At 37.8% G+C, this 24,394-nt stretch overlaps 1 protein-coding gene across 1 annotated transcript in view; it reads left to right on the plus strand.

Moving 5' to 3' along the window:
• The first annotated feature begins 4,311 nt into the window (after positions 1 to 4,311).
• USH2A (usherin) overlaps positions 4,312 to 24,394 on the plus strand; it is a 754,837-nt gene continuing 734,754 nt past the window's right edge. Inside the window, exons 1-2 of the mRNA XM_047077230.1 lie at positions 4,312 to 4,796; positions 8,597 to 8,762. Of these exons, the coding sequence (XP_046933186.1) occupies positions 4,312 to 4,796; positions 8,597 to 8,762 (651 nt within the window). The remainder of the gene's footprint in view (positions 4,797 to 8,596; positions 8,763 to 24,394) is intronic.

The following is a 24,394-nucleotide window of genomic DNA, read 5'->3' on the forward strand; positions in this document are numbered from 1 at the left end:
ACCCTGGTAATGGCACATGTCACTGCTCATATTTCATTAGCTAAAGCCAGTCACATGGCTACCTCTAACTTGACAAGGGGTGAAGTAGCATATGCCTAGAAAAAAAGAGAGCTCCCCAAACTGAGGAACAGCATTAATCTATATACATCTCTCCGGAACTTTGGTAAAATATTTGTCTCTAGATTGTACTACCTAGAGAGAGGTGATTTGATAATCATTTGATAATCATTTCAGTACTTACCTTGGTATTTATTTTCCTTATTTCAATGCACTGGCTAATAAAATATTTAATAGAGGCAGTGATAGTGTGTATTCTTGTTCTACTCCTGATTTTACAGAAGTGCTAATTATCAGGAAGAAGAAGATGATGATGATGATTTATGATGGTGGTTTTTGCAAATATCCTGTGTCAAGTTATGTGTTTAGTTTGTTAAGGGATTTGGTCCTAAATAAATAGTTTTTGGTTCTCAATTAATAATCCTTTTTTAAGGATTTTGGTCCCAAACAAATCACATGAATTTTTTTCTTTAATATATTTTTATGGTGAATTACATTAATATATTTTAAAATTCAAATAGATTTTGTAATTCTGGAATAAGCCCAACTTGATCAGGAGATTTAATCTCTTTATACATTTCTAGATTCAATTTGCTTATGTTTTATTCAGAATTTTTTTTTGTTTTTAGTTTAAGTACCTTAGCGAGAAAGGCCTATAATTTTTCTTTTTTTCATATTTTCCTTTCTGTTTTTTTTTTCTTTAACATGTGTGTCAAAGTTATACTGGCCTCATAAAATAAAATGGGAAATACTCTCTTTTATTGTATTTGCAAGACTGTAAAAATCAGAATTAGTTTAATTAAAATTAATTTGGGTTGTTTCTATTTGTCTTCTCAAGTTATCTTAGGTTGGGATGTTTTTAGGAATTTGTCTAATTTGTCTAAGAATTAAAGTTCAATTCTTATAAAGTTGCCTACAATGTATTCTTATATTTGTAACCAGATTATATCTATAGTTAATGCCTGTATTATCATATCCAATATTATTATACATCTATTATGTTTTCTTGATCAGTTATGCCAGAAGTGAAACAATTTTAATAGTAAATCCATGGATGCTAAAAATCCAGGAATAAGGGATACTTCTTGATTTTGCCCATCAAAACTCACTCTCAGGTGTTTGAAAAACTTAGCTTATTATAGTAAGCTTTTCCAGAATAAGGAGTATGAACTTACTTAGAGTTGTCTAACTAAAACACTATTTTCTTGACTTTTTCAAAACAAGGAAATTCTGATTCAATGTGACATGATGTTTTCACAGCGAGAAAAAGAAATTGCTAGCACCTCTCTTTGGTAGATTGCAAAACGCTCACAAATTCTCTTCATTCTGTGTGCCCCCTTGCAGTGTGACTTTGCCATTCCTTCTTTGAAGAATAGGATCTATTTTATAGCTATTGACTCTTGACCTCATCATGTGACTGCTCTGGTCACTGGGACATTAGCAAATGTGATGCGAGCAGAGGCATGACAAGTACTTGCACATGGGAACCTCCCATCTTATGTTGCTAAGAATCTTTCTGCTCCTATCAGAATGAGCCTGGGGTATGCTCCCATGACTGTCAAGGCAACCACTAGATGAGAGAGTGAGGCCAAACCATACCATCCAAACTCAGCCACGCTGATCCAAACCAGAATTACTCAGTGAATCCACAGAAATATATGGGGGTGGGGGGTGGGGGGAGAAAGTGTACGTAGTTAGCTAAATTTTCCTCCTGTACGTGTTCATTTTTTCCTAAACTTCTTACTCAGGCACTTCTAGGGGTGGTGGAACTGTTGGTGCCCAATTCATTTACTGGATGTGTCCTCAAGATTGATAGTACCCAAAAGCAAAAGTTGAGGGATGTGTCAATCCATTGTCTGCCTTTGCAAATTACAGGCAGAGTTTCTGAATGTGGAGCAGAGTCGCTAATCTTAGATTGTCTATTTTGAGTCATGACTTCCTACTACAAAGCAGCAGTTATATGGTAGAAGGATTCTCATCCCCTGAATGGTGACCCAAAAGATACACTGAAGATACACAATTTAAAAAGTTAGGCCTTGGATTCACAAAGCATAAGGGCAAGCTAGAGATTGAATAGATTGTTTAAAGGCAAATGTGCATGTTTTGTAACAGGTCTGAACAATGCATTTGTCTAATTCACTGAATCCTATGTATCTATTTCCAAATGTATCTTCCCAAGCTCTCAAGGAATTATATATTAGCTGGTATTACATTAGTATTTGTTTTTAATGAAATTTGCCCTTATAAGATTGTAATAACCAACAAGTGGAAAATAGGATATTTTGACAAAAGGTGAAAGTTTTCTCCAGAAGCACCTAGTCCTGATAAGCTTGATATATAAAAGGTTGTGGTTTCTATGCCTCTCATTGAAGAGACAAGAAAGGAAATCAAAGAGATGACACTTTGGGTTTGTTTCTGGCTGCCTTACTAACAAGAAACACCAAAAACAGTTCTCTCATTTCTAAACATTTTTCTGAATAGGATAACTTACAGAAAACAGAACCACAATCACCTAGTTTTTTCCCAAACAAGTTTTCCATTTTTAAGATAAGAATGAAGCGATAGATGTATCAGTTGCTTCAGAATATTTCGCATCTAGGATGAGATATCTCAGATAGTAGAGAAGGGAGAATTTTGAATATAATAGAAACTACATAGAATTGACATCAAACACGTACTCATGCATATATACATATTCATATCCAATTAGGCAGCTAAAAAGTCAATAATCCTCTTGCTTCTGTAGTTTAATTAAAATCTCTCATTTCAAAATGCAACATTTAGAGATAACATCAGCTGTTCCTCATGAAGTAGAGAAACGTGTTTTCAGAAGGGGGTATCCAGGGGTGAAGAAGGCAGCAACAATGAAGCGATCAACAGAAACTTACATCCATGGACCAAGCTGTTAGGGCCTCAATATACTAAGGTTTAGAATTCTATTTTGTTTCCCCAGAAAGGAGAAAGGGCACTGGAAATGACTCCTTGTGTTACTGTATTAGTGGCGGGTCATTTTGACTCCATGATTAAATGGATTGAGGTGTGCGAAAGCGGCAAAGGGGAGGGGCTAAACGGAGATTATGGGTTAAGGTGTACTGCTACTTTAAAATTATGCATGCCTGGCCCCATCCAGGTCCCTCCCACTGCTTGAAGCACCTGCTGGAAGCCTGGAGAGTTCAGTTCCAGGCGGGCCACCAAGCAGACTGCGCTCTGAGTTTCAGGTAACCAAGTGTTTGCCGTGCAGAATACTTTACTTGGGCACCCACGTCTTCCTTGCAGAATTCCTGCTGCTGTGGCCTATTTGCTAAGAGTAACCCGGGGGTTACCGCAGCGTTGCCAGGCAACGAGGGACAGCGGTCCTGTGAAGAGCCATTTGTCACACTGAGGGGACTGGTTGAAATGCAATAAAGAGATGGTAATTCAGCTTATTTATCAATACAATTACTTACACAGTATTAGGGGCCCATATTTAACCTACAAATACATAGTCATAGGAGGAAACACGAACACAAACGTTTGCTAAATACTAAGGCATAGGACAGACAGATGGTGTTGGGTTTCTAATCAGCTTTCCTGTGAGCTTAAAGTTGCTGCACATGCTGGGTTGGGGGAAAGGCCCAAAGCGCTTTGCCAGCTTTATTTCGGACATCTGTAAGTTAGCTGTGTGCTACAACATAAGGTGCCCATCTAAAGAAAATCTATGCAATTCTTTACCTTGTTAAGTAGATAGTGCTAATTCCCTGGGGTAGAGTAGCACTCTTAAATTGCTGTGCGGTGAAATGTATTCACAAGAAGTATATGTGTATCCGTGTATGACTACACATGGGAAACTGGTTGTCCTGGGCACTTTCAAAGTGTCTGATTTGCCCGATACAAAGGTTACCTAACCAAAGAATAAGTGTTTTCCTCTAGACAGTGTGTTTCAGAATGTTTTTGCTCTTTGAGAAGTTCAGTAATGTTTCTCATCGGGGGCTCACAGTCCGCAGGCTTGGGATGAACTTAAATTTTAAAGATGTAGCAGCTTTTCCTTGACACTTTGTTTTTGATTCCCAGACACCAGCTGCTACTCATGTCTTCACCGTTGCTAAGAACGTCTGTGGTATTACCTCAGTGTGAAAACGTGTCTGCAGCTTCCCGAAAATGGAGTATCTCAACGTTACTTAAAGCACCCTGCTTTAAAGTGTTGCTGGCAGGCGGCATTGGCCTTATTATTTATTTAGGAATGCTTTATCAGGAGGAGAATGCTTTTTTGTGAACATGAGTCGCCTGGCTCTTTCACCGGGCTTCCGCTTCTTGTCCCACGTCATTGCAACATTGACCTTTGCGTATTTCGCTGCCATCTCGCTGGCTGACTCACAGGGCCTTTTCCCGAGGCTGGAGAACGTGGGAGCTTTCAAGAATGTTTCCATCGTGCCACCCCAAGCAACATGTGGGCTCCCAGGCCGCAGCACTTTTTGTCAGAGCTCCACTGCTGCCGCCAGTCTGCAGTTCTGTACCCAGCGGATGTGCATCCAGGACTGCCCATACAGGTCTTCACCGCCCGGCCACATCGCCCTGTTCTCCGCGGGCCTCGGGAGCTGCATCACCGCAGACAAGCGTGATCTGTGTCCCAACGCTCATAGCAATTCCACAAGTTTTATTTTTGGAAATCACAAGAATTGCTTTTCTTCTCCTCCTTCTCCAAGGCTGGCGGCATCATTTACTCTAGCTGTGTGGCTGAAACCTGAGAAGGAAGGTGTAATGTAAGTAGTGGAGTGAGTGTAAGCTTTCCTAGGGGTCCTGAGCCATAGTAGTGAAGACTTGCAACACGAATCCTTAAACTAGAAAGGAAGGCGAACACTGGAATCCATGCAGTTGAAGACCAGTTGCTATGGCCGTCTTCCTGTTTAAGTTTACATTGCAAATATTGTTTTCCCAAATTTACAGTTGTTTCTCCTTTCCATGGATGAAGCGAGCCCTCAAAAAAGAATATGTTAAGATAGCTTCCTTGCAGACAGACGTGTTTACACGTGTCTCATGTATTCCCTGGCCGTTTAGCCAAACCTTTGGTCTTGGCCTTCAGAGGCTCAGCCAGGCTCAGTGTGAGCTTTACAGTGCACGGGCTAGTAGTACAAATAATTGATATTTCCTAAGTCTTGATCTAGGTTTTTATAAACAACCTGCTTCTGCTGGAGTATAAAATTTTCATCAGGCAGATGGCTCTCTAAGGGCTTAGGACTGTCTTTAATTCATCCGTATTTTCCCAGGAAGAGGTGTTTGTTTGACTCATGGAAGATGCCCAATAACATGAGTTGAATAAATGAATAATCCTCTAACTCTGAAAGGATACAGCTTTTTGCCCTTTGCCTTGTTGTGTCTCCTGTTTGGAAATATATAGATAAGCATAAAAGCGTCCCAATAGATTTTATGCCATCGATCCCAGTAGAAATGCCTTCAGTGAGTTTGTAGTGGGGCTTTGTCATTTTTTGTTTATATAATCACTTGGTTTTCATTCTGTAATGTTTTCTAAAGCTGCCATCTCATGTGTTTTCCCTAAGTATTTAGAGCCGATCTGGAGATTTGAATAAGTAAGGAAGTTTTGAGGCACTTTTTGTTTATCTTCTGTCTTCCTGTAGAGCTTTTGGCTCTCCCCCTTGTGACAGTTTCTTTGTTTGAGAGCGTTAACCAAATATCTAAAAACTTGTGAAACAAACCAGAAAAGTCTTATAATCTTATAAGCAAATATGACTTAAATGTCTTTGGTGTTTAGTTTTAATTTGCCAAGTGAAAGTCGGCATTTTTCTTCATGTGAAGTGAGAATGATCACAAAGCATTATTTCTATTTCTGTGTCATCCCTAAAAGAAAACCCTGTTTTCTTACTGTTTGAAATGTCAGTAGAGCCAACCTACTCCGTTTATGTAAAGAATGTCCAAGAATTGTCTGTTGGCAAATATGGCTGGGAAAAACTTTTTTTTTTTTTCCCCAAGTGCCCCCTCCCCCTCCCCAGGAGATCTGTCTCTACCAAATTCTTCTCTTATTGGTATCATTTAGTATAAATAAGATAGAGGGGTATTGATAGAGGCAGTGGCACATGGTTTACGGTCTGGAGAGTTCCATGCATCAAGGTCGTTTTCATTCTCAAAACTAAAATAACTATGGGAATTGGGGGAATTTCGGGGTGTTTGCACTAGATAAGTAAAACAAACAAAACATGGATTATCCAATTATTGTTTATCCAGGAGCAGAATAAATCCAGTTCCTAAATATTTTGCTACCTGCCTTCCTTTCACATTCATTATCTACCAAAGCTAGTATGTTTACAAGCAAACAAAATAGCAAGGAAGATAATCAATAACATATTAAGAAATGCATTTTCAGTAAGCTTGGGAAAATAAGCCTGCATTTGGCAAATACATTCTTGAGTAATGGTCACATTTTAACTTGTTGGTTTAAACTCAAGTAAAACGAATGCAGGCAAACTCTTCTTGGACCTTAGACATCTTACGGCAGGGGGTAAAGAGACAACTCTTTTCATCCCAGTGATTTAAAAATATCTGTCCACCAAAGGGTTAAAAAAACACAGAATTTCTATGAAGCCTTATCTCTACTTTATATAAAACCTTTATGCCAATCTATTTGCCTATGTTAAAAAATATACTTGTTCTCATAACTTTATCACGAAATACGTGTATTTCTGGTCCATACCAGTATGGACTGGTCTAGGAAGACCAGTAACAGTGAAATAGTAACTGGTAAGTGTTCTCCAATCTTATTCTTACCTCTTAACTCCACAAAAGAATAAATGCAAGTGAGAAGCAATAATTTGTGGAAAACGTAACCTGTAAGGAAAGTTTTAAAACATCTTTAGTAATTATTCTTGGTTTTCCCCATCTTATCTTTGCCTCTTTGATACTTTCTCCTCTTGATTTGGTCATTGACACATCATTTCTTGAGAGTCTGCTCTATATTAGGCTCTGCTTTGTTCTCAGAAAACTCATGACTAATGGGAAGACAGATGGATCGGTGTCATTACGTTAAAAAAAAATGTTTATTTATTTTGAGAGAGAGAGAGTGAGAGCGCGCATGCATGTGCACAAGTGGGGGAGGGCCAGAGAGAGAGGGAGAGAGAGAATCCCAAGCAAGCTCTTCCACTGTCAGTGCAGAGCCTGACATGGGGCTCAAACTCATGAACAGTGAGATCATGACCTGAGCTGAAATCAAGAGTTGGAAGCTTAACTGACTAGGCCACTCAGGAGCCCTGTATCAGTGTCATGACTGAGGCAGCAAGTGAATACCAAGGAAGGCCCCTTAAGCAGTCTTCAGCCAGGAAGAAGGGTATTCCACGACCAGGCATAATCATGGAGATGCTGAGCTGAGTAGGAGGCAACTGGGTGAAGAAAGGGAACCAGGCTCCTCCAGCATCTGATGAAATTCTCCTCCCTGGGATGTGCCACCTTGTTGAGTTCTTGTCTGTGACATGTAGGCTGATGGGCATCTTTCAGAGCTAGTCATTTGGGGAGATGTTAATGGCTAATGTCAGGGATATTTGTCTTTAAATAACAGATCTTTGGGAATAATCCACTCAGGAGGCTACAAGCTAGCATTTATAATATTCTGCTAAAAAGTTGAGTTGCTACATTGAATGTGATAGGAGTGAGCTTAAGTTCATAACTGTTTCTGTTCAGTGTCTGGTAATATCCAATGATATAATTAACTTATATTAAACACAAATTAACATAGAAAATAAATATTTATAAAAACACCATCTGTCGATTTAAAGGGATGGGGTAAGTGTGCCACTGTGGTAAGGATAGAAGTCATTTTTAAAAAATAGTTGGATAGTTGGCCTGACAGAAGACCTAGAAAGTTCTTGAAAATTCTTCTTTTTTATCAAAATATGATTTCACTGTGTTCTTTAGAAGATTGTATGACCTTTAATCCAAGATCATCAACGTTATCTCAGTGTCTCAGTTGGACTGTGTGGCCGTGGAGAGCCAGCCGGTCCTCTTACAGACACTGGCTTTGACTTCTGGCCAGTCAATGAGGAAGTAAGAAGAAGCTGTAGTTGTCCATTCTCCATTTCATCATGGGAATTAAATAGAGCACTTCTGACTTCAGGGCTAGCAGTCTTCTATGGACACTAAATTCTCTTTGCATTAAAAAAAAAAGAGAGAAAGATTTGCACTGGTGACTCAATACCCAAGCCGGACGTAGCGTAGCGTGCTGCTTCCTATAAAAGAAATAGCAGAAGACTAATGAGCCAATAGGCTAAATGTTGGTTTTGCAGGATGACTCAACCACTGTCATTTCCACCATTAATCTCTAATAAAGGGTGTTGAGGTTCTGGGGAATATACTGTAAATAAAAATTCCATTTTTAAAAAATTGAAATTAAAGGGCTTCTTAATTGGAGTAAAACTTGGCTCTGCCTAGAATGGCATTCAGGCACTAGTTCACAGTGCACCTTCTGAGTGGGGTTTTCATGCCCCCGTAACTGCACAATTGCCTTCGCATGTCTTTTGGTTGGATGCTGACCTTTTCTCTTTTCTGGTTGCTTCCTAAGGTGTGTTATAGAAAAGACGGTGGATGGGCAGATTGTGTTCAAACTTACAATATCTGAGAAAGAGACCATGTTTTATTATCGCACAGTAAATGGTTTGCAGCCTCCAATAAAAGTAATGACACTGGGGAGAATTCTTGTGAAGAAATGGATTCATCTTAGTGTGCAGGTGAGTAAAATAAAAAATATTTAACATTTGGTTAAACACGAGGATCCGTCTTCCTTTCTTTCCTTACATGGCATCTCCCCACAAGATCTGAAGCAGTATTTTTAGATTTCATTTACGTGTAAATGACAAGGAAAGAAAAATAACATTTAAATGACCTAATGATGTATCGCTTGATAGTCCGGCATTTCCCCCCTCACCCACTGCTGTGAAAACTCCCACAGAAGCTTAGGACAATGCTCTTTGGGATGATGACAACCTCAGGGAATTTTTGTTTTATTTGGTTAATATATTTTGCTAAACAATGTGGAAGGGCTCTTTCAGTGCCTAGTACTAATTTTACCAGTCATGGCAGCATCACCGCCCCCCTGCCCCCCCGCCTGGCTGTCTTTCCCAGATAGCATCTGATGATATGAGTGAAATTTGGCTGTTGCATTAAAATGCTGACCTTAGAACTAATGAACTTTACACTTCAAACACTCAGAAAGTGTTATATTATTACTTTAGTTGTCAGCCACAGTTTGTTTTAGCCTTAGAAGCTGTTAAAGGCTGAGAGAACTGTGAGCTATCTGGTATTTTACAGTTCCTGGGAATGCAGACAGAGTGTATCCTTTTTTTTGTTTTTGTTTTTTTTTTTTTCTCCAGGGTACTGGAATGGCCCAATGTGGCCAAAAGTCATCCTTGTCTTTCACACCAGAGGTCCCGTGTGTGTAGTCCCAATTCCTCGTACTCACAGGAGTGGCCAAATAGGGGTTCGTGCAAACCCCATTCACACTAGAGGATAATTGTACCCTTATTCTTTTTTTTAAGTTTGTTTATTTATTTATTTATTTATTTATTTATTTATTTAGAAGGAGAACATGAGCAGGTGAGGGAGCAGAGAGACTGGGAGAGAGAGAATCCCAAGGAGCTTTGTGCTGTCATCTTGTAGCCTGACATGGGGCTTGATAAACTGAATCGTTAAATCATCACCTGAGCAGAAACCAGGAGTCAGATGCTGAACCAACTGAGCCACGCAGGCACCCCATACCCTCATTTTTTTTTATTGAAATGATCTTTGATTTTTCACACTGTTCTTGCAGCCTGAAGCAGTTATCAAGTAGACTTCCTTAGAGGGCCTTGAGAATTGTTATTTGGGTTTTAAAGTTTATTTCAGCACAGATATCATTCTTGAGGATTTCAGTACACTTTGTGACATATCTTTGTTTTGCCTGATTATAACTGTGAAGTTCTGTCATGCCTTTGCGTAGTACATTAAAGGCCTTAGGAAGAAAATTTAAAATATAAATGCAAAGAGGTAACAATGATTGATTTCTACAGGAAGGTATTGAGAAAGTAATATCAAATCAGGGTGTTTTGCCTTATGTACTTGGCTTTTACTTAGCGTATGGGTTTATCAAATGCAGTTGGCAGGGGGCAACATTCCAGAGCACTAGGGTTTGGAGGGTAAGTCATGTCTGGTTATAAGGCCCTGTCTATAGCACATGATGGGTTCAATCTGGTGGTGTTTGCTTCTCATTTGTTCGGTAGTTACAGATAGGGGACTAATTTGTTCTATATCTTGAAATTGTCCATTTCCCCCACTGACCAGTGCAACAGAATTGGTTTATAATGTTAAAAATAGGAAAATAGAAACTGTTGAAGAAGATGTCAAATAGATAATGTTGGTTACGTATCTTTGTATAAACAATTGTTAAAAAATGTTTTTTGGTTTTTCTTTTTTTACTTCCCTTTATTTTGCCTTATCTGTGAAACTGCCATGTTTTGGCAGGCAATACTACATTAAAAGCTTTACAAAAGAAAGTTTAAAATCCAAATGTGAAAAGGTAACCATGACTGAATTACTTTCCTAGGAGTAAAATGCTCTTAGAGTGCCTGTTGAAATCAGCATTATCATTTCAATACATGTCAAATATGAGTCATTTCCTAGTTTAGGCAAAAATTTCTTTATAAATCATTAAGTCGTTCCCTTCTTTAAAGAAAAGGTTAAAGTCCTTATGATTTAATGAGACTGCTTTATTTCATATCTGTTTGACTATCAAGAGAAAACTTGTCCTCTCCAATTTGTATATTTCTTTTATTTTTTTTTTGCATAAGTTTTCCCCCATTCTTCATTTTACATTAAAACTATGAAGTGGTCATAAAACATTAGAAAAACCATATCGATCAGTCACTGGTTCACCTGGCATTTTTTAGTGGATTTGGAGACACCCAGCATTATGAGAATCTGGATTCATTCAAATGAAAATTAGAGTGATTATTGACTCTAAATCAGAGATCTGCATAGGCTTCCTTTAGATTTGACATCAGTTTGAATACATTTAAGATGTTATGAAATTTATAATAATTCATATTATAGATGTTTAAAAAGGAACATGCTCATTCTTTAAAGGGTGTTATAGTGTAGTAGGGAGGATAAGAGATCAGAATTAGGGATAATTTATTCAAGTAATGCTACTCGGTCATCTTAACAAAACCATTTGACTTAGTTTCCTTACTTATGTGATATGAGGTTTGGACTAGGTGATAAAGGGAGGCTTCCCTGAATTCTTCCTGAATGCACATAAAGGAGTAAGTGGAGTGTGAAGTGAGGCACAGTTGAAGTACAAAAAGCTCTTGAGTGGGGCGCCTGGGTGGCTCAGTTGGTTAAGCATCTGACTTGTGCTCAGGTCATGATCCCACGGTTTGTGAGTTTGAGCCCTGCTTTGGGCAAGCTCTACCATGCTTCGGGTAAGCTCTGTTTCTCTTTCTCTCCCTCTCTCTCTCTCTCTCTCCCCCTCCATTCACTTATGCCCTCTTTCTCAGTCTCTAAAACATAAAGGAAAGAAAGCTCTTGAGTTGTGTGGGGTTGTCTAGATGGTGACAGAGCCTGCTCTGTGAGCTTACCATCTGGCTTATGCTTTTTTCTGCTTCCCCATGCTGTCTAGCATTCATAGAGAAACTTTTTTTCTGGTAGATTTTCTGGCCAAGATATGGACAAAAGCAGTTTCCAACTCTGTCACTGTATACCTGCAAAGAATATGTTATAAAATGTAACTTGCTGTTGCATTATTATATAGTACATCCAAATTCTGTTTGATTTGTGAATTAGAGATTTCTATCATGCTGGGCATAAGATAGAGCACATAATCGATAATCCAGTTTAGTCTCATTTCAGATTGCAAATCTAATTAATGTGTATGCATATTTTTACTCATCTTCCAATATGGTCATAAAGCAATGAACTTATATGGGATGTGCATGTGCATGTGTGTATATGTGTGTGTAAAAATAAAACACCTTTACTCATAAAATTGGCTCAGAAACCAGAATTTAACTTACAAAGGGCTAGTGACATAAAATTAATGAACAGGTCTGACCTTACACCTTACCTCAGACAGTTCACTCAGTATCAGCTTTCCATCAGTAAAATCAGAATTTTAATTTCCCAAATTCAGAAAACAGAAATGAGTTTTAAATAATTAAATCCCTGGGCAAAAAAGATGCCAGGAAGAGGCAGACATACTGAACATTGGAGGTCTAGTTTCTTAAACAAAAGATGCCCGATGTTATAGTAATGGATCTAACAGCTTTTATTCTAGAACTAGCATTTTGAAGCTTCAACCTGTTGGAAAATGATTAGTTTTTAAATTAATATTCATTCAGGGACTTGAATCTGACACGATTGCCAATTTAAATTTCACTTTGGGGTTTAATATATTGGCTATTTCAAATTATATCAAGCTGAAATTCGTTATGTCATATTTTTTGTACTAAACCTGGAAAAAATCAATTCAGACTTTTTATTATCAAATGGGGAACACTGATAACATTAGCAGATTTTTTAAAGCTTAGTTTTCATATTGAATCAGCACGTGCTTCTAGTTCTTGCGAGAGATCTCTTTTGATTTTCTTTCTCAAAAAAAAAGTTTTGAAATACCTGAAGAATTTTACTTCCACAGTTCGTTATGGGTTGGTAGGTGAGACAACTTAACAGCATGCTCACATTTAGATGCCTATCATTTAAAAGTAGAAACTCAGCCTTTCTTATGAAAATACTGTTTTCCCTTAAACAGTTCCACATATTTCATAGGACAAATAGCATCAAAGAACCATCACTATAGAAATCCTTCAGTAATTATGCTGAAATACAGTAAAGCAATTTATAATTTGAAACTGATGAGATACTGCAACTCTGGAAGCAAGAAATGGTTTAGCAGGGAGGTTATATGCATTTTCTATGCTCTTTTTGAAGGCTCCTTGAGACCCTGACAGTTCAAGAGCCAAAGACGGTTCTAGCCACGGTAATGTGAAAAAGAGCAGTTCTAATCTAATACAATGAAGGAAAGAATGCATGGTAAATCAAGTTTTTGGAATCAATAGATGAAGAATAGGGGGTTAATAATCACCGTTTGCTCATGAAATACGTTCTTTTGATTTATGTATTCAATCTGAAAAAGGAAAACTATTGATAGTTCTGAAGAAAAAGAAAATGCAATTTAGCCAACATTGCGAGAATAGATAAACCAAGTCTCTCAATTAATCTCTGCGGTGTATGCCCATGTGCACACTTTATCAAGGTATTCCCATGTCTCTATTGATTGAGGGAACATAGAATGTCCATGCAACCTTATGGAAGCTTCCTCATTCAGTTCAGTAAGCTCTGTGCACTGGGATTCTCATGGGAATACCACCTCAATTCTCATCCCAAAAGACTCTCAATCCACATTGTTTCTTTAATAATTTCCAAAGTTTTACCTATAAGTGTCGATGCAAATGTTAAACATTGCGTATTTGTGCAAAGCCTTCTGTTTGTATCCAGCCAGCCGAATGTCACCTGAGTTAGTTGAACAGTTTTAGTTATCTAAAACTAATTACATATTCATTGAATTTACCAAATTATATTTTAGAATAATCAGTTAAAAATGCTGATAATAATAGCTGCCATTGAGCACCGATTATATGTACTGTATTAAACATGGTATATGGTTAAATTTTAAGTGCTAATAATAGTTCTGTGCCATTGGCTTATCTCCATTTCAGAGATGAGAAAAATGATCCTTGGATAGGTTAAGTTAGATTTATAGTCTCTAGTTTTTCTGATCTTTAGCTAAAAATATAAGTTGCCATGAACCTAGGTCACTATGATGATCTAAGGAGGGGTTATTTGAATCCCCTTACCTAAAAAACAAAGAACTGAAGACATATTTGTAAAATAAATATAAATTGTTTTCTTCCCATTTGTTGTAATGTAAATATTTGTAATGCTTCACATATGGACATGATTTGTACAAATAATTAAAATCAATGTATTTTACAACTATATCACTCATTGCGACAAATGGTTTAAATGTACAACAGCGTGTAATTTTATAAAAAGTTCTGCTCTATATGTCTATGGTTTATGACAGTCAGGAATGACTTCAGTGGGTTAAAGAAAGAATATCCCATTTAACTCATCCTGCTCACCTGATCCATGACATGCAGAACCAAGACTTGTTGTGATCCAACAAAATAAAAAGGAGGGATTCTTTCCACTTGATTATGGAGAGAGGTGAAACCATCCAAGTAAAAATTATTCTCTGTACATTTTTGCATGTGACTTTAAACTACAATATTTAGTCAGAAGGGAAGGCTTTAATTGTTTACATTTTACTTCAAAACTGTGCAACCTTAAGGAAAATCATGTAACTCCTCAAAATGTTACCTGCCCATTAGAAATTGTGAACAAAGATAAACCCCAGCCTATTTGGCTTACACTGTAAATGTGACATGCAAAGAAAATAATGCTTGGTAAAGCATATTATAGTCTGCTATGATGGAGCTTACAGTCTATTAGGAGAAAAAGACAATCAAATAATCACACCAATGAAAGCAAAATTATAACTGTAATATGTTCTATGGGATCATATGAAGGACAATTTGATCATATCACTGAAGTCAAGGAAGGCTTACTTGAAGAAATTATATTAGACATGTGTATTAGTGTTCTAGGTCTGCCCTAAAAAAAGGCACCAACTGGGTAGCTTAAAACAAAAATTTATTGTAACACAGTTCTTGAGCTAGAAGTTTGAAATCAAGGTGTCCACACAGCCATGGATGCTTTCTCTATAACCTGTTGAGGAGTGTCCTTCCTTGCTTTTGGCTTCTGCTGTTTGCCAGCAATTCTTAGCTTTTAAAAGTTTTTTGTCCATTCATCTCTGAAGGAGAGAGACAGAGAGCAACTGGGGGAGGGGCAGAGAGAGAGGGAGACAGAGATTCCAAAGCAGGCTCCAGGCTCTAAGCTGTCAGCACAGCGCCTAACACTGGGCTCGAACTCACGAACTGTGAGATTATGACCTGAGCTGAAGTCAGACGCTTAACCAACTGAGCCACTGAGGCACCCCAGCAATTCTTAGCTTTAGATGCCTCACACCAAATCTCTGCCTCCATTATCACCTGGCCATCTTCTCTGCTTGTGTCAGTGTCTTCTCTTCCTATAAAGAGCCTACTTATATCAGATTAGGACCCACCCTAATTCAGTAAGACCTCATTTTAACTGATTGTATCTGGGAAGCCCCTATATCCAAAAAAGGTCATTTTTATAAGCACTGGGCATTAACATTTCAATCTATCTTTGTGGGGGACACAATTCAGTGGATAATGAGATGTATTCAATAGAATGCATAGGATTCAACTAGGCAAAGAAAGTAGAGAACATTCTATACATGCATAGCAAATCACACAAACACCCTTTCATAAAAGAGAATATGTTCCATGTGAACAATTAAAAGGCCTGTGTGGGTAGAATGCAGCAAAGCGGAACAGCATGTAAAATAAGCCAGAGGGTTTGGAAGAGGCTGTATTTTAAAGAACATAGTTGGCCATGTTAAAATGTTTTTAGTGGGACTGTACTGAAATGTTGTATGTAAGGACCAGGAGATGGGAGGGGGGGAAGGGGAGGGAGGGAAAATGTATCACCTAAGCAGATGATCTTTTCATAAAAACCCCTTTGGTTTCAGTGAAGGAGAACAGTTTGCATGAGGTTAAGCATAAAAGGTTGTTAGGCTGTGCTCATGCTCCCCAGTGAGACAGAAGTATACCCTGAGCTATAATAATGATAGTAGATATTTAGAGACGTGGTCATGTTTGAGAGCTATTTGGGAATTTAAAATAAAGAACTTGTTGATGGAAGAAATTGGAGGTTAAGGGAAGGGAGTTCTGATAAATCCCAGATTTCAGGCTTGGACAATTGGATGGATATGTTTCATTTGCTTAAATAGAAACACTAGAGGAGAATCAGATTTTTGATACTTGGCACAAATGAGCTAGAATTCAGCTCAAGGCAATAATTCTCAATTATAGAAATCATTAGTATCGTAGAAACTTTAGAAAATATTTTGATGCCCATACTCCATTATGTCTTTGTTGATCTGGGGTGAGGGCCAAGTATTATTTCTTCTTTCCCTCCTTCCTCCATGGATTAAAAAGTATGTATCAAAATAAAATAATCTGAATTCAAGACTGGAAATGATCAAGAAAGATGTCAGGAAAGATGCATTTGGAAAGTAGCATGTGAGTTAACTCTTGAAGCTAGATGGGATTTAAATAGGTGGAGAAGAAGAGGAAAGAAAAATTCTATAGACCAAAAGCAGGGGAACATTTCCTCGGAGATGAAAATATCAAAAGGTTTCACTAAGAGGGAAGGGTCTGAGTTTCTTAGAAAGATATACATCAAGTGTTAAATTAAAACAGGCTGAAAAAGATAGCTTAGAGGTTTACATAATGTTATGGAATTTTTTTTTTCCCTCCAGACCAGCAACCCATATATTTTCACCTGTTCCTAGTCCAATCTATTTGGTAACTACTATAAACCATTAGTATAGAAACAATGTGTGTGTGTGTGTATACATATATATATATGTATATCAAAAAAAATTAGCTAATGTGTGCAGAAAATCATTACACATCACATTGTAATGTTTATCCTTTTCAAATCTGAATGTTATCAGTCTCCTATATCACAGCAAAAATTTAAACTCAATAAGTCCTTTCCTATGGAAAACACATCCAATCAAGATCTAAATCAAGCTGGGAGTAAATAAATATTTCAAGTTAGAAAGTGGTATTTGAAGAATTGACCATTTTTTCTTGCTTGAAAATGGCTGATTCTCAGTTAATAGGGCCAATAGCTCTAAATATATAGCCAATAGCTATAAAATACAAAAAGAAAATATATATAAAATAGTACACATTATTACATATACTACTAAAATTGAAAGTTGCTATAAAAAGGAGAGTATTTTCCAATGTCTATGTATTTGTTTCAACGATCTCTAGTCTTGAAATGCCACTATGGTAATTCTGTAAAATTTGTAATGGTCAAAATTTGATGGTAGTGCTTTTTAAAACCTATCTTATTTAATGGAATTGTCATTTATATTATATCATTTTCATCTAAGAGCCAAATATAATAAGACAGATAATTTGTGCTTTTTTTTTGTGGATAGGCATTCTTGTGCCCACAGGGCTAACTGATGCCTTCAGTTATACATGAACAATTACCACTAAAGTCAGAAAGAGAACAGTGTGCATATAACCTAGGGCAGAATTTGGCCTATGGTATGTATCACTTGGTAATGGAATGGAGAATATGACTTTATTTAAACATGGACTTTAATAGTTTTATTTTCCCATACTGTTTCCCTTGGTATTTCTCTCTCTAAAATATAACATTCAAGTGTTCCCAGCAGCTGCATTGCTCTGGATGCATAATAAAGGCATATGTTCAAGATACTAGTTTAGATATCCATAAGCCAAAAAAAGAATAGTTAAAATTAAAACGAATTAAGAAAACTTTCCCAAGAATGGAAAGGCTTTAATAGGTTTTTTAATCTTCTAATTAACTACAGCACTGAAAAATACTGATATTTATAAATTATTTATATAATTGTATATGTATATTATAAGCGCTTATGTCAGAAAAAGCAATTTCATTCTACTTTCTAAAGCTTACATGAAATAATCCCTAAAAAAATTGAATTGCATATTCTAGAAGTAGAAAAATAATTGGATCAATTTTGTTTATGCTTGGTGTTCATGCTTCTCAATCTGGGGAGGAAGGAAAGGATGAAAAAAATGGGGGAAGCAACAGAAGGCATTTGTGTTGCAGGGTAGAGAAGGTGGATAGAGAGAAGCCAGGGGCCTGGGGAGACTCAGCCTCTGTCAATTTCATTGTAGCAGAGGTTGACCAAGAAAGTTCAGATTATGGGGGCGCCTGGGTGGCTCAGTCGGTCGAGTGACCGACTTCATCTCAGGTCATGATCTCACGGTTCGTGGGTTCAAGCCTCACATCGGGCTCTGTGATAAGGGCTAAGAGCCTGGAACCTGCTTCAGATTCTGCGTCTCCCTTGCTCTCTGCCCCTCCCCCACTCACACTCTGTCCCTGTCTCTCTCTCTCTCTCTCTCTCAAATATAAATAAATGTTAAAAAAAAATTGAAAAAAAAAAAGAAAGTTCAGATTATGGACATATAGTATGTAACTTTAAATTGTTTGCTTTCTGGGATACAAATCCCTTGTATTATCCTAATTGTACTATGTTTGTTACATGTAGCCATTTTGGGAGTGTTGGCACTAAGGAATTTATAGAAAGGACTTGGCTTCAATGTTTGGGTTGAAAATCATGTAGAGATGCCCACCCTCCCCACCCCAACCCCACTCTCTGCCTAGTGACTCCCACTATGGTGCTATTCCTACTAGGAAGGAGGTGTGCCTCCAGGCCAAGGACAAAGCCTCCCTTCCCTAACCCCACTCCACACCCACTCCTTTATTGATCCATGCTAAGGCTTTGGGGAGCAGGAAGGGAACCATTCACGTGTGGCATCACAGGATCTGGCCCAGAGACTAGTCTCTGGGGACTCTCTTGCCCTCAGGTTTGCTCCATGCCCCCTCCCCCACCTCATCTGTGAGAGGTGCTCCTCCTTTTCTCAGGGAGCAGCCCCATGGCTCCAGTTGAAGATACCTGACGGAAAGGTTGGCACCTAACACCCCATGGCTGACCTTTCCCTCTTTCCTCCTCCTACCCTTCCTCCCTCCTCCTTTCCTACAGCTCTCCTTCCCTCTCTGCTTTCCTTCCTTTCTCTTCAGGTCTGTGAGGCTGACTCTCCTAGAACAGGCTGTGACTCAGGGTTAGGTGATTTGGTGCTTTGTCAGGGGACCAGAGGACTGCCACCAGGCGAATGACTCACTTCCCCTGGTAGGGACAGCATGTGCAGTCTGCCTTAGTTCTTGTTGTCTGTGGCTGCTGGTCTGGTCACATCACCCCAGAGCAGGACTTCCTGCAGGTGGGTGGGACCTTCGTGTTTTAAAGGGGGACTTCTCTGTCTGGCTTCTTCTGGAACATTCTCTTTTCCCAGACTTGGTTGAAAAGTGGGGTGGGGTTGGGGGAAAGTCTTGGCAGGCTTGGTATGTGCTCACTTCCTGGTTGTGCTTTAGTTGCCCTGAGCTGTGAGGGTCTGAGGGGCACCTCAACGGAGGCACAGTGGGCACAGGTAGGGCCGGAGACTATCAGGAGCAGGAGATACGTGGAAGTGTTTGATGCAAACATCTGCATTTTTTTTAAATATGAAATTTATTGTCAGATTGGTTTCCATACAACACCCAGTGCTCATCCCAACAGGTGCCCTCCTCAATGCCCATCACCCACTTTCCCTTCCCACCCACCTCCCATCAACCCTCAGTTTAGTCTCAGTTTTTTTTTTTTTATTTTTTTTTCAACATTTTTATTTTATTTTTGGGACAGAGAGAGACAGAGCATGAACGGGGGAGGGGCAGAGAGAGAGGGAGACACAGCATCTGAAACAGGCTCCAGGCTCTGAGCCATCAGCCCAGAGCCCGACGCGGGGCTCGAACTCACGGACCGCGAGATCGTGACCTGGCTGAAGTCGGACCCTTAACCGACTGCGCCACCCAGGCGCCCCTAGTCTCAGTTTTTAAGAGTTTCTTATGGTTTGCATTTTCTTTTCTTCAGGTCTGATGAAAGGGCCAGATGAGCAGGCAAAGAATAACAATAGGCAAGTGTAAGATTACTTTGAAATTAAAAAAAGAGAAATGGAGAAAAGAGGAGAAAAAAGAAAAATGTTGGGGGGGTGCTCATCTGAAATACAATATTCCCTAAAGGGGGACCCTATGTATTCCCCCCATGTTCGGTTTTCCTGGCCTGACAGAGCACGCCTCAGCTCACCGTGGTGGTACACAGTCTAGTGCCCTAGAGCTCATTAGAAGAAGGCAAACAACCGTTGAGCAGAATTGGTATAGTCCAATAGGTCTACCATTTTCATGAACACCTACAAGGTAGAAATGCCTGTACCAGCCTGGAATGGGCCCCTTAGATGCAGATACCTTGAAGCTATTTCTTAGGAGTGCCTCCCCAGCCCCCCCCAAAATGTAGGGAGATAATAAAAACAAAGGATTGAGCTGCAAATGAGATGGACTCTGTGAGTATACATATTGGGACATATGCTATTATAATTTAATCCCCTAAACGTCTGCAACAGTCTCAGGCAGAGCATCTTACAGTATGTGGGAAGAGGCTTTTGTAAATATTATAAAGAAGTGCAACCCAGAAATTTTGAAAACTGGGAAGCACTAAGCTCGGAGAGGCCTGGTATAGATAATGCTCATCTATTTTTGTTTTTGTTTTTTATGTATTTATTTTGAGAGAGAAAGTGTGCATGCAAGAGAGGGAGGGGCAGAGAGAGAGAGGGAGGGGCAGAGAAAGAGAGAGAGAGAGAGAGAGAGAGAGAGAGAGAGAGAATCCCAAATAGGCTCTGTGTTATCAGCACAAAGCCCCATACGGGTACTTGAACTCAAGAACCACGAGATCATGACCTGAGACAGACTCAAACGTCAGACTCTTAACTGACTGAGCCACCTAGGTGCCCCTATGTTCTTGTTTATTTTTAGTTACATTAAAAAGAAAGATAATTCTAGATTCATAGGCACTTATGAGAAACAAACTAAGAGAGCCCATGTAGCCTTTATCCATTTCCACCAGTGGTAATTGCACGAGTATTGTACAATCCTGTGACCAGGATATTGACATTGATACAGTCCCCCTTCCCCATTCAATTTAAATTTCCTGTTTTTCTTGTACTGGTGCGGGTATAGTTCTGTACCATTTATCACATGTGTAGATTTGCACATCCACCATGGTCAAGATATAGAACAGTACCATCACTATGAGACTACCCATGTTGCCCTTTTATAAGTACTACCCACTTTGTTCCTTCCTTCACTGAAGCCCCAGATCCCTAACTTCTGGAAACCACTAATGTATTCTCCATTTCTAAAATTTTGTGTTTTCAAAATGTCCTATATATGGAATCGCACAGTATGCAACCTTTTGAGTTTTTTTTCCTTCAATGTAATTCCATGGATATTCATCTAAGTTGTTGAGCTGTCAATGGTTAGTTCTTTTTTGTTGATGAGTGGGATTCCATGGTATGGTATTGATGAACCAGTTTAATCATTCACCCTTTGAAGGACATCTGGGTCGTTTCCAGTTGTTGACTGTTAGGAATACAGTTAACATAAACATTATATATGGGTTTTGTTAACATACATTTTTATTTTTCTTAGATAAGTGCCCAAGAGTGCTATTGTTGGGTTGTATGGCAGTTGCATGTTGAGTGCGTTAAGAAACTGACAAACTCTTTTCCAAGGTGACTGTACCATTTAAAATTGTGACCAGTGATGTATGAATGATTCAGTTTCTCTACAACCTTGCTGGTACTTAATGTTGCTACTATTTTTATTTTAACCATTCTGATAGGTATGTTGTGATATCTCACTGTAGTTTTAATTTGCATTTCCCCAATACCTAATGATGTTGAGTATCTTTTCACATGCTTGTTTGCAGTCTCTATATCCTATTTGTGACATGCCTTTTGAACATTTTCTAATTGTATTGCTTCTTTGTAGCTCCTTTTAAGAAAAATACTCTGAACAGAGTCTTTCACAGAACAAAAGTTTACGTTTTAATGAGGTCCAGTGTATCAGTCTTTTTTTTTATGAATCATGCTTTTAGAGTGAAGTCTATGGTTGTTCCGTTTTGTTTTATTTTGCTTTGCTTTGTTTTGCCTAGCCCTAAATCCTGAAGATTTTTGCCTATATTTTTTTTTCCAAAAGCATTTTATTTTATTATTATTTATATATTTTTTATTTTAAGGCTGTGTTCTGTTTTGAGTTAATGTAGTAGGTGTGAGATTTAGATTGAAGGTTTTGTTTGTTTGCTAGTGGATGTCCAAATAGTCCAGGAAAATTCGTTGGAGAGGGTATCCTTCCTCCATTGATTTGTTTTTGCACGTTTGTCAGATATCAGTTGGGCATTTTTGTGTGGGTCTATTTCTGGATTATCTATTCCTTTTCATTAATCTACATGTGTGTCCCTCTATCGATATCAAGTAGTCTCGATTACTGTGAGCCTTAATATCTGGTAGAGTGACTCCTCTTACTTCCTTTCTTTCTTCCTTCTTCTTCTTTTTAAATTTTTTGTTTTACACTTTTCAGGGCCTGAGTCTTTCCATATAAGTTTTAGAATAAGTTTCACTATATTTGCAAAATGTCTTCTTCAGATTTTGGTAGCAATTACAATTAAGTCTATAAATCAACTTGTAGTAAATTGGTATTTTTAACTATGCTGAATTTTCTAATATATAAACATGGTAAATAGCTCCATTTATTTATTTTTTGATTGCTTTTATCAGCATTTTATAATTTTAGTGTAAAGAGTCGGTACATGTTTTACTATTTATTCGTGTTTCATTTTCTTTAGAGTGACTGAAATTGGTCTTGTGTTTTAAATTTTGGTTTCCACATGTTTATTGTTAGCATATAGAAACATTATTAATTTGGGGGGGGTTGATCTTATATTTGGGGACCGCACTAAACTGATTTATTCTGCAAGTTCTTTTATAAGTTTGGATTTTCTATATAGGCAATCATGTCATTTACAATTAGTGGCAACTTTATTTCTTTTCAATCTGTATAGTTTTTATTTCTTGTTGAAGTAGCTAAAATTTCTAGTACCATGTTGACAAAGTGATAAGAGCAAACATCCTTGCCTGGCTCCTAATCTTAGACAGAAAACTTTAGGTTTTTCATCATTAAGTATTATGTTAGCTGTAGATTTTTATACATGTTTATCAAGTTGAGGAAGTTTCCTTCTAATCCGAATTTATTCAGAGATTTTATTATAAATGTTGGATTTCGTCAAAGGTTTTGGTTGCATCAATTGATATGATCATGTGATTTTTCTTCTTTAGCCTGTTTTTTTATTATTATTTTATTTTTTAGATGTAATTTTGTTGTCAAATTGGCTAACAATGTATAAAGTGTGCTCTTGGTTTTTGGGGTAGATTCCCGTGGTTCATCGCTTATATACAACACCCAGTGCTCATCTCAACAAGTGCCCTCCTCAATGCCCATCACCCATTTTTCCCCTCTCCCCCCACATCCCCCTTCCACCCTCAGTTTGTTCTCTATTAATATGGTTGATTACAATGATTTTTCAAGTGTTGACCCGACATTACCTTCCTGGAATAAATCCCACTTGGTCATGATGGTAATTCCTTTTGTGCATTGCTGGATTTGATTTGCTAATATATTTTTGTGAGGATTTTTACATCTTTGTTCATGAGGTCTGTAATTTTCCTTTGTTTTACTATCTTGTTATTAGGTTAATACTGTCTTCATAAAATGAGTTGGGAAGTGCTCCCTCCTTTTGTTTTCTAGAGTAGATTATGTAAGATTGGTGTTAATTCTTCCCTAAATGTGTCATAGAAGTCTTCAGATTTCCACTGAAATTGTCTGGCCTTGGAGATCTCATTTTTGGAGTTTTAAATAAAACTAGGATTCTTTAATGGTCACAAGAATATTTAGATTGTCTATTTCATCTTGTTTGGCTTTAGTTTGTAGTTTTCAGGGAATTGGTCCGTTTCTTCTCTGTTTCATTTGTAATATTGTACATATTATCCTTTTATTATCCCTTATTATAATTTTACTGGTTATAGGATCTAAAATGATATTCCCTGTTTCATGCCTTTTCTTATATTTGTTTGTTATGCTAGCATTTTGTTAAGTCATGTTTATCAGTTTTTTGGATATTTTTGAGAAACCAAATTGTCCTCTTGATTTGTCTCTATTTTCCTATTTTTATTTCATGGATTTCTGATCTTATATTTATTATTTCCTTTCCTCTGCTTGCTTCAGGCTATTTTGCTTTTTTTTTCTAATTTCTTGACGTAGGAACTTAGATTAATGTTTTAAGACTTTTTTAAAAAAAACATAATATTTAGTTTAGTTCTGTAATGTGTAATTAAATTTAGTGTTTATTGTGATATATTTCCCTCCTCACACTATTTTGGCTGCATCCACATATTTTCCCCCATATTTTAGTATGTTGTATTTTAATTTCATTCAGTTGTATGTCTTTTTTATTTCCTTTGAAACTTCCTCTTGATTCATGGATTAATTAGACATATACTGTTTAGTTTCCAAGAACATGAAGATTTCAAAAATTATATTTCTGTTATTGACTACAAATTTGAATCCACTGTGGTCAAAGAATGCACTCTGTGATTTCAATTCTATAAAATTTGTTGGAGTTTATTTTGTT

The sequence above is a fragment of the Lynx rufus genome, unplaced genomic scaffold (assembly GCF_022079265.1).
Source record: "Lynx rufus isolate CCGP_SWC_20201006 ecotype Redwood Valley unplaced genomic scaffold, mLynRuf1.p SCAF_15, whole genome shotgun sequence".
NCBI lineage: Eukaryota > Metazoa > Chordata > Mammalia > Carnivora > Felidae > Lynx > Lynx rufus.